Source organism: Ostrea edulis, chromosome 6, assembly GCF_947568905.1.
Source record: "Ostrea edulis chromosome 6, xbOstEdul1.1, whole genome shotgun sequence".
NCBI lineage: Eukaryota > Metazoa > Mollusca > Bivalvia > Ostreida > Ostreidae > Ostrea > Ostrea edulis.
Window position 1 is genome coordinate 92732153 of NC_079169.1, and position 12320 is coordinate 92744472.

At 33.1% G+C, this 12320-nt stretch overlaps 1 protein-coding gene across 1 annotated transcript; it reads right to left on the reverse strand.

Moving 5' to 3' along the window:
* Positions 1–455: 455 nt before the first annotated feature.
* On the reverse strand, positions 456–11233 carry LOC125683453 (peroxisome proliferator-activated receptor delta-like). Its single transcript, XM_048924598.2, has 8 exons — positions 11165–11233; positions 5928–6210; positions 5741–5842; positions 4625–4769; positions 4326–4507; positions 2991–3188; positions 2633–2831; positions 456–2359 (listed from the first exon to the last, which is right to left on the reverse strand). Exons 2-8 carry the CDS (start codon positions 6204–6206, stop codon positions 2112–2114), a joined length of 1353 nt encoding a protein of 450 aa, XP_048780555.2. The 5' UTR covers positions 6207–6210; positions 11165–11233; the 3' UTR covers positions 456–2111.
* Positions 11234–12320: the final 1087 nt, after the last annotated feature.

Genomic DNA, 12320 nt, shown 5'->3' on the forward strand with positions numbered 1-12320 from the left:
TGTTTGTATGTATAAATGTGTTGAAAATACAAAAATTAAAAAAAAAAAAAAAAAGTAGGTAGGTAGGTAGAGAGGTAGATAGGTAAGTAATTCCCTGCCCGATAAACTAAAAATTATTTCATAGTTTGCATAGGAGGGGATGAAAGCGGGGGTGTCTCTCTATAGCAAGACTTCAAGAGGGTGTTATGGCTCTAGAGTGAGTCTTCCCCCTGGGGGTAAGGTTTATTCTATAGCACGTCTGCTGGGGGGAGGCTCACTCTAGAGCGAGACTACCGGGGACAAAGGCTCACTCTAGAGCGAGACTTCCGCAGGGGGAAGGCTCACTCTAGAGCCAGACTTCCGGGGGGAGTCTCACTATGGGGGAAAGTCTGGCTTTATAACACCGGCAAAGGTGGCTCAAAAACGTCTCATTTGAATTTGTATCAACTCAAAGGTTTAAAATTCAAAACAAAAGATTTTTATTTCTAAATTTTTATTTAAGGAAGTCAAGAAAAATGACATTGTATATGATGTAATTTCATATTCACAGGGTAAACATTCATCACTATATACTTCTTTCCATAATCATAACAAGCTAACACGTGTATAGATAACGTCATTTGCATGTAATATATTGTATTGACCATTTAAAACTTCTAACAAATATAATACAAGTTTAAATAGAAACTTGGATTTACAATTCTTGTTTCTTGCTTAAATTCGTCAATCTGCATAGACTGACAGATTTTTTTTTTAAATTCAAAATGTATACATGTATATTTATTTTCCTCTCATAAAAATAAACTTCAAAACTATGAACATAAATTCATATTTTTTTTGGTATGCTTAGTCAATCTTTCTAATAGGAACAAAAGCAGATAGGAAAACTCATGGGACATGACTAAATCTTTGAGCAAATGTCATACTGAAATAAAATTAAAAAACGAAATAGATCCAACAATCAAAGAATGAAACAACAGCTGATTTTGAGCACACACAAAAAAAAACCAGTCAAGATAAAAAAAAAAAAAAAAAGATTGTTTTTAAACCAAAAATCAATAAACATTTCATGGTCCTCGTTTTAGCATCAAATAACAAAAGCATAAAAATAATCAACTCAATGTCAACTTGAATCAACGTATCAAAATAAAGAAAGTGTAACAAACGGAGGCGCAGATATGAGAACTATTTCGTCTGTTGTAATCTCTTATACAATGCAACTCAACAAGTACAAAACTATGAAACATTTTAAAGATCCCTGGCACATGACAACAATTGATTTACAGCACCTCCTACAATATACACGTGTAAGAATATATTATGCCAGTCAATCAGGTAATCCATGGAATGCTTGTACAATGATGGATAATAACACATAACAATAATGTAGGAACATATTTCACCGGTCAATATGTAAATTGATATACAGAATAATTCAGCACATTTCAGCGGTCAATATGTAAAATGATACATCGAATATTATAATAACGTATTTCACCGGTCAGTATGTAAATTAATATATCAAATATTATAACAACATGTTAATGTAGTACTATTAAAACAATTCAGCAATACAACAATCTCCAGTTACCGAATCCACCATTACTAATCGGGATACAAATGAAAAATTATAAAACATGCCATTGTTACAATCACCGAATCAATCTACTAATCAAAATCACAACTCAAAAACTATATCATAGGTCATTATTACAATCCAATGTTAGTAATAAAAACCTATATCATAGGTCATTATTGCAATCCAATGTTAGTAATACATGTTAACTCATTGCTGTATCCAGACATCACCGGGTTTTTATAGCTCTAATTGAGACACGTCACAACCTGTTAGTTTTATATAACTAGGGGGAAAACAGATGTTATCATTCAACGGAGTAGCATTATTCAAAATCAGTCAGAAAAATGTGTTTACATTCTCTCTTGCTTAAACGTATTACATTTCCTGGGAAAATCTCATTAGAATGTTCAGAAATAGCAAAATACATAACGATGGTATTAGTAGCTACAACAAATTATACCATAAAAGTGTCTACTGTTGTTGAAAATACTCGTCAAATTCATTGGGTATCATGCCACATCAAAAGCATGAAATCCTCCCAGCGTGTGTATGGTTACAAATCAAAGAGTTCCCGCAGCAAAGGGTCGGTGTTGGAGAAATCTAAAGTATCGTCAAACTGATGAAGTTGCATATTTCTGGAAAAATCATCCACTAATTGACGTAAGTCTGTGACAAGCAGTAGCAGTTTAGGGAGGGAGACGGGCTTTTTGGAATGGTTTCTTTTCATCGAAATTCTCAAAGCCTCCAACACGTCATTCTGGATGGTCTTTATCAGTTCGTCATCATTCAGCCCAATTGTGTCTGTGTTACCATTAAAAACAATGATTGACGACCATTTTCCATGAACACGAAAAAATATTGTCTCATATATTTAATTAAACATGGCAAGGAAATTAATTATTTTGTCAACTAATTACCTGCATTTAAAAATGCCTAAGTTAGAAAGCCGACATAGATTTATAGTTTACAGAAAATTTTGCCACACCACACATAAAATTTCCCGGATGTCATCTGAATAACAAAGAATAATTGTATATTTCCTAGAAACTGTATCACAGCAAAAGCTTATCTTACCAGACATGATCAAAAGACTGCAGAACAAGGCCAAGTCCATTTCAGTCAGTTCCAAAGACGCCAACTTGTCCACTACCCGTAGAACACCGCTCATGAGGATACTGGTGATTCTGTTCTCACAGATCGCACTCCTCGTCACACGAATAAAGTCACATTGGTCGATAAAGTTAACATATTTTCCATTAATTAGCGACTGCAACTGGAAGAACAGAAAGCCCTAATTACTTAAATAGTACTTTCTCTTTAGAATCACATTTTGCTACGAAACTAATTTCACAATACATTGTACAAAGCTTTTGTTTAATTGAATTTTCTAATTGAAATACATTAGAGATACATCTATCAAGAATTATGTTACCATGAGGGTAGAAACGGTAATCGTGCCCTGTTTCATCAGAAGGACCTTGTCCTGCATTTCAATATCGTTGAAGTTTGGTATACACTTGGCAAATCGAATAACAGCGTCGCAACACGGCAGAAATATAGACTGGAAAAGTCGAAAGATGTAGACGGCGTCCCCGGTGACGAGTTTATCAATGGTTGACGAAGGTTGCAGCTGTTAGGACAAAACAGTTTAATGTTTTGTAAAAATGGAGAAATATATCCTAATGAATGAAATAATAAATCATATGATATGTAATATCTTTACTAAATGTCTTCCTGTTTATTTTTATCATTTTGCATTATTCATATATATATATATATATATATATATATATATATATATATAGGTAAAAAATAAAAATGAAACACGAAGACGTTTAGTAAAGCTTTAGCGCTTTCATTTCAAATCTTGCTATGTTACTAAATGTAAAGCTTCTGAAGATTTGAAATGAAAGCGCTAAAGCTTTACTAAACGTCTTCGTGTTTCATTTTTATTTTTTACCTATACTTTTACCGATCATTGCGAAAAGTAACTATTATCTATATCTATATATATATATATATATATATATATATATATATACGCACGACTACATACACGAAAGTACTATGACGTCACAGTAAGTATTATATATATATACTTTTTGACCAAAAGTGAGTGTACTAAATAACTTTTTGTGTACTTCCTGGAAATCACATATTTTTCATAACTTTCTGTGTAAGTAAATTCTGGTAAAATTCTTATTTATCAAATCCAATCGTCTCGGAATTTTGAATATATTTTGGTATAGCACTCTATATTTTACGATGCAATCGAATGTAATTTTAGAAATTCATCAGAATTAAACAAGAAATGTGGTGAAATTCTTTTAAAAGCATAAATCATAGATGATAACAGTGTTGGGAACCAAATTTTGTTAAACATCTGTTTGCCATATGTCAGGTTTATTGAACTGATCTTCAAAGCTTTTAAACATGTACAGAATTGCTACATATATTTAAGAAATAAATTTCATTTTTTAAATAAATAAACGAGTGGTATGAACTGCGATGCTTTACGCCGGCATACTTTATGATCAAGTAGTAGCGCTTCATAAAAGGTATACCAGCGTGAAGCATTGCATTTGATATCATCTGTTTACTATCACTGCTGTAGAAATCCCCAGCAGTTAAAATAGATACGTTATACTTATCAAGATTCATACGCGCATTGTTCAAAACTGCAACGCATTCATGAGGAAATGACTATCATCATAATCTGTAGAGATATCAAACCCATTAGAAATATGAACATAATAAAATGAATTACGTTTTCCTGTTGTGTTCTGTAATTTTCAAGTATTGGAGAAAGGTTTCTTTGAAAGGCTGTTTTAATGACGTCTGACAACGTTCGTAGCTCTATGACGTAATCACTTTTGTTGGTGGTCATTTCCTCTTTGTCTGCTATTAACTTTTCTCTCTCCGTTTTAGGCATGCGTCCAAAGCGCACAGCTTCAACAAAATAACGATAATAAGTATGAAGATCATTCAGTAATCTTCTGTTTATATTTGTGCATACATGTAGTTTCCCCTTAATATGATTTCAACTAATAACCACGATGTACTCACAATTTTTGGACATTCCCGCATTCAGACACCGCTGGTACCGACAATACTGGCATTTGTTTCTGGATGCTGTGTTGATTTTGCATCTGCTCTGTTCAGAACATGGTCGATAATGTAGTTTTTTCTTCAATGTTCGTCGAAAAAAAACCTTTTTCAGAAATGATGGAAAATATTTCATAATTAGTGAGGAAATAAATTCAAAAACATGTAAATGTAAGAACAGATAAAAAACATGCATATTACACAACAAATTACCCAACTTACAATTTTTTTCTTCTCATGAATCTTACATGATATTAAAGTTTTAATACGTGCAATTAAGTCATAACAGTGGCATCATTTTGTCTGTAAACCATGCTAATTAATGAGACTTCCAATGTCATAGATGGAAATTTGATGGAAAATGATGTTTTAGACACCATGGATACACAAGCTTAAAGATTTCGAAAAAGCTTTTAAAGGGGTTTCAACAGTCTCGTTTAGTGTCAGCATTTCGCAAATTATATGGTCGTTATAACGATGTAGTTTGCCAACACAACCTATCAATGGGTCAAATGCTGTCTGACGTGTTTCTTACCGATTGTTGAGCCCTTCTTGGCACACTGATTTTGGCTACGAATTACTCCGTTTACCTGATCAAGACATAGGGTTCATGGCGGGTGTGACCGGTCAACAGGGGAAGCCTAGGCACCCGATTCCCACATCTGCTATGTCCAGGGGTCCGTGTTTGCCCAACTCTCTAATCTGTATTGCTTATAGGAGTTATGAGACTGATCACTGTTCGTTATCTTTACCCTTCATATGTCCAGCATGTTCCTTAATCCTAATTACAGTCTACTCAGGATATATTGAAATTCAGGGGACTGACCTGAATTGTCCATTGAATTCAAACTTCAATATAACCGATGTTGAACTCTATGAAGTTACTGTGGATTTATTTTTACTTCAATATCACGAATAGTTCAATATAAGCAACTTCAATATAAGTGGCACTACAATTCATATAAGGGTGCTTTCCATAATCGTACATGAGGTGTCGGCAAACTCGACAACGCATCTATTCATAACCAAAGCGCGAGTTCCATTAATAGGTTCATAAAAGACAACCTAACTGAATACCTTGCATCCTTCGCATGAGTGTACTCCGTAATGAAACCCTGACGCTTTATCTCCGCATATACGACAGAACACGTCCAATTCTTGTGTATACTGCTGCTTAATCTGAAGTGAAAGAAGGTTTACCACATCAAATCAGAATTTAAAAAAGGAATGGTTGGTCTATGGTGTGAGTGATAATTATACTAACCTTTCCATCATCATTCTGCTTCGTCTGGTGTCGTCTTAGTTTACTTCGCGGAGGCTCGTGAAGTTTGAAAGGTTGCGATTCGAATACGTCATCAAGGTTTGTAGATGTGATTTCTGAGATGTAGTCTGGTGATGCCCTCAAGTGTTCCGTTGGGGAGAGAGAAAGGTCGGAGTACACGGGGGAGGATCCAGTGGATGTGAGATAGTCAGGAAGCGGATCAGATAAATCACTGTCGTTTATCAGAAATTCCATACCGGATGTTGTAACGTCCAACTCCATGTTCCTAAAATAGATTAAAAATAAACGCACTGATACAATATGTAACTGGCGACAGAATTCATGTTTTCTTTGTAAACACTGTACATGTACTTCTGTCACAGAATGAATTGTTACATGTACAATACATGTATAATAAAATCTGATTTTATTAATCCTTAATTCAGAAATGATTCTGTAATATAGAAAGAATGCACGGGTATAAACGTGAACAATTCACCCATGCATTCTTCATGAAGCGCTTTACTGGTGCTTTATAAACTAACAAATTCTCGTAGTCGTAAGACTTCGCGCTTCCTTATTTAAGTTAATACTTCAATTCTTACAGTATCCTGTTGTGGGTCTCGTCGTTCGTTTTTTGGTAGTAAATTTACGTGATATTAAACTAGACCACGATTTCTATGGAATTCTGAATACCGGACAAAACTGCAATATAATATTACATTATACTGTACATACATGTATATGTGTGTGTGTACTTTTACAGTACTTTCATGTGTGTCAGGTTTTTATCTGCATTGTATAACTATACATTTGCCGTTTTCAGTGATCGTAATAAAACTCCATTTACAAAATAGTAACGACCCACATGTTTCTCGATAAGTGTACTTCGAAAACCACACTTTGACTTTGAGATGTTCCCCAATCGTGTACGATATAAAAATAGCGCAGAGTTCACCCAGCGTTTACATATAGTGTGTTTCAGATTACAGCCAACTGTGAAACCAACAATAACATGTTTGTCTGCAATCGATATTAAGAAAAACAAGGGTCATTACGTTTTTGCACATATTTATGATGTTCCGAAGTGTGTGCAGGCTATGTTTATCTTTATGTTAATGATTTGAATTCATGTCTGCAATGGATGTATTGATTAGTTTAAATATGCGTGATGTTCCCAATAATGATATTCGTTTCTCTCAATTCCATTTACCCCGTTGGGATTCTACAAATGATGGTTATGGACTAATTATCAATTCACACCTACAACAAATGCAGGGTAGGTGACCCCCCCCCCCCCCTATGGTGGGGATATTTTTACTAGGAAGCCCAATCCTTTCTAGGATCTACCGATTCAATGCCAGTACAGGGCCCTTTGAAGCCAACATAAGCATGTCACAGAGAAAACATGTGTGACAGATAGAACATAGTTAAACAAAACGTATCCAAATTGACAAAAACATAGTTGTAATGCACGGTACAATTAGCACACATGGCTATATATAGATAGTATATATATATATATATATATATATATATATAGTATATATATACATGTATCCATCAAAATTACATGTTACATTTAACGCATTTAACAATGGATACATACTTTTCATAACACCAATTTTGATGGTGTTTTAACATACATGCATAATTAACCATCTGTATTTGTATGATGTGAACATATATTAGACGAAAGAATAGGAAACAAATTCCAAAACTTTAGATAATTATTTCTTTTCAAGATATAATATGTAATTATATGCCATACAGCGTACAAGTGATTTTAACATAATATATATCGTTTATCTTGATATAATATACTTCTTGTGTATATTACATGTAATCTGAAGCAAAATCAAAACGACCAGAAGCATGTCTATCATTCTGAACAATATCAAAAAGCTTTATATTGTCATCGCCCCGCAATAACAAGACAGATGTTCACTACACATGTACATCATTCATCATGGAAAATTTTGCATTCATTTATTTATTGCAACAAAACAGAAATGATAAGCAGCCTCTTGAAGATCGCACGCACAGTTGGACTATAAAAAAAAGATTACATAAAGTAATATTTCAAAATACAGTTATACAATTGCACCTTCATTTTGTATGAATTAGGCCAATATTTGAAAGATCACTTTCCAACAGCAAAGTAATTGTGTGCTTTCTTTATGCTTGGAAGTATTAGTTTTTTAAACTGCCAATTGATGTTGTTGCCTTTAATTACTCCACCACCTACATGCACCATTGTTTTCCTCTACGTCGTCGTTTGTTCATTGGGTGCTTACATGGGTACGGGTTCTTAGTTAAGGAACAATTGTTAGCCGTTCTAATAATTTCGGTGGGTGTCCTCCTTTGACACGCATACAAAAATATAGGTGAATAAACCCAAGAGGTCATTTGAGTCAAGATACCTGATATCATCACAAGGTCACGATGGCATGTGACTCCAGACAAGTAAACGTTGACGGGGTTGCTCTTTCAAAAGAAAACATGAAGCTTTTTGTTGTTCAGAAGCATATACAGGCCTTATTATGAAACGCGAGTCTACAGTGTGGTGAAATGGGAGGGTACAAAGCCTTTGGGTTTTACATGATTTAACCACGTGACCATCCCACTCCATATCTCAGTAAAGTTTTTTAAAACTGGTTTTTAAAGCCATTGACGTTAGATTTATTTGTTTGACGTCATAGACGTTGTAAAAAAAAAATTGCATAGTTTTCATTTATACTGCTATCTGTTTTAAAATCAGACACCCTTTCCGAGAAAAAAAAAATAATGAATTGGTCATCTATCGTACACCATTTTCAGAGAAATTTACTGAAAACAGACATTTTACCTTACAAACAAAATCGTTAATAATTTGATACTCTTATTTCTATACTCTGAAAAACTGAAAGCAAATTCTGAATCTTAACGACACTTGCTCCAAACTTTTTTCAAAAATGATGAATATGAAAACTAAATTTAAATTCTTATAAGTAAAATAAAAACAATTTATTTCATGGAATGTAATTCATTTCCATAATTTCTCAATTAAGTCCAAAAGGGGGGGGGGGTATGGAATTATATAGTGAGAGGTAATTCATTTCAACTTCAGAACATAAAAGAAAATGCACAAGTCCCTTTTTAAGGACTTTTTATATCTATACTTAGTACAACTGAACTAAGCCACAAAATATCGATCAACAGATGCATACATGGGGGGTGGGGAGGGGGGGGGGGGGTATCAAGTGACCTTAAAGGAGCATTAGCTGTGAAAATGATTGATGACCTTTTTTTTTTCTCAAAATCCCTCAATGACATACATGTAGGAATATATATTATTGACTAGTAAAAACAGTTATTTCATACAAAAACAAGAGAAACCTAATAAAACTACGTTAGATAACCGCTTTTAGTGCAATGAAATATATAAGGAAAAATTATTGTTTTGCAGACAATAATCATTTAATTACCAAAATCATTTATGCATGTGCCTGCTTTGAGGTTAAAAAGTGTTTAATAATTAAATATTGGTGTTAGTACTGAAATATATAATATAGAGCAATGTTCATTGAATTCAGTTTTTGGTAACAAAATGACAGCTATAAATGCCCCTTTAAGGTATCCGATCCATTAAAGCATTTATTTTCACAAAAGTCAATATCTGTAGCACTAAATCTTTTGTGAAAACAAAATGCCTGATTTTTAGTGAGATAAAGATGGCGGAGAGAGTAGATGATGCCACATCTATTTATGGTGAATTAGATTTTTTTGCCAGAGTAATCTCCCCTTGTAGAAATGTAGAAAACATTAAATATTTTCATAATTTGTATGGTGACCTTACTTTTCTTCGCATATTTTGAAAGACCATGGTAATAGGAATCTTTTCACCATGAGCTTTCTCTGGAAATTATATTCTAATTGACTATATATGTCAGAAATGTGTTTTTCTCATAGGGATTAATGTTAATCTCTATAACAGATATTTCTTAAATGTCTTGTCAATTTTGAAAATTCTTTTGGTGAATCACTGTGTATGTTAATTATCTTTCATTTGATACCAAGTTTTGTATTTACATAACAGTTATTTATTGGGGGGAAATGGGGGTTTTATGGATCGGATACCTTAAACATAATATTCTAGTATATCATCAAAAGAAGACCTGCTTTTGTGTTACGACATTGTGTATATAATCACAGTAATTTTGACCTCGTCCAACTGGACAATTTTGAATAATGAAAGAGTATATGAAATTCAATTTTCATATGTTCTTCATTGAATCACAATGTTTAAGGTTCAAGACAATAAGGATATCAATGAAATTTACAACTTTGAATTCTTAGGTTACAAAGGTAGGAATCCCATTATACCAAATATCAAAATTCTTGTTTTCGTTGTCATGTTCGCAATATCAGCAATTAAAACCCATGCAGCCATTTGTTGTTTCAATATTTGATCCGGTTATAGGTAGAATAAAACTCACTATTTTCAATTTTAAAAAAATACTATTTTAACATGTATCTGTTCTAATCGGTACCATATTGTTAACCTCCATCAAAATGCAACACTATCCTTACTATTATTTAAAAAAGGAAATTTATGAGCTGTAGAAATATATATAATATATATGCCAAATAGAGATGCTAGAAAGTTTGATTTTGAATTCTTCACTTGTCACTGCTGAAGAAAAACAGCGTCGTAAGTCAATATATCCCAGTGACTAATGAGGCATGACTGCAGTTTACAACACAGCTCAAAAAGCGAACTTCGTTATTACAGTAAACATTCAATTAAATATGATGCAAAAATAGCCATTACATGATTTAATACATTTTGATTTCTTTAGACTATTAACTCCATTTACGAATCCCATAGCTGTTTTTATAAATGTTTTATGGTATCAATTTAAGAAATGTTTACAAATTCAGTCATTTACATGAGCCCCTGTTTCCGAAGTACTTAAAACAGAGGCAGTATTTGTAAAACTTGTTAACTCACATCATATATCACATAAACAGTTTTACCCATAAGTGCTTTTACCTTTTAACAAAATGACCAGCATATTGAAATAGTGTTTTGATTTCTTTTGAATTATTGTATATTCACTTTGTGTACGTATATATCGTTATATGTATCACACGGTAGCAAAAAACTCGCCTTTTCGTGAAAACTTAAAATAGATATACAAACAGTAGTAAATATGAAATTGATATGTTAGATTAGTTGTAATAAAATGACGACTTACCCCGTGATGAATTCTTGTAAAACTGATGATCTGGAGACAACCTGCTCTCGTCTCTGCCACAAACCACACAAAACTGTCGTCAATCGTTTTCTAGAATAAGCTATACTTAAGAAAATATGGTTGGGGCCCATAGGCGGGGGAACGGTCACATTTTATTTTAGATTTTTAAAAGAAATTAGTTTTAACATGACCGTACATCGAGTTCAATATTTTACAGCAATCTGTGCATTTGCTTTTAATGGTGAATTAAAAAGTGAAAAGTTCTGATGTTTTTGGTCAGTTAGCGTAAAATTAATGTACGCAGTTCGATTGTGTAGAAGAATGAGAAAATGATAAAGAGAGGAGAAAGACGACCAGACGTGAATGAAATTTCGATACAAGGGTTTTCCTCCATTTTATTCATATGAATGTCCATAACGTACCGGTACTTGTCCTTTTGTGTACAGGTCACTCCTTCAGATCCCCCGTTATTTATTTCAGGTCAACGTCCGCCAGGACAGGTCATCTGAGGTGGCAGATTAGGGCGACATAACCTTAGCAAAACGAAGAGGGAAGTAAAGGGTGGAATACCACCAATGAATTACAGATTGAAAGTTATTTTTTTCTTTTTTATATTACACGGATTTTATTTCTAATGGTTAATTCTAATTCAAATTTAAATCAATGTTATGAATATTAAATAATTAATTTGTGCCATTCATTTTTGGCATATGCATTGTTTGATTAATTTTTTATTGAGTGTAATTATAAAGTTTATAATTTTTAAAACTCTACAATAGAGCTTTTCGGCATTTTGAAAGTATGTTTAGTGTTTGTCAATCATTACAATACTTCTAAAGCACCTCTATATGTTTAGAATACATTTGGATGAATTCTGCCTTCATTGTTTATAATATTCTATTTACGGGCAAGTGAAATTTTCATAATGACATAATTAATTGTTCTAGTAAATCTGTTTAATTAATCAGCCAGTACGGCTAGTGTCTCAGAAAAGTTTTCGTGAACATATCAATTAATTTTTTCATGAAGAAATTGTATAGCGGCACATGAATTGATGACTAAATACTGATGATCTCCAAAATATGCTACCATTAACGCTAAATATTTTATGCCAAACTGAAATCTATAAATCAGTTATTTTTTCTATCTTCTACCT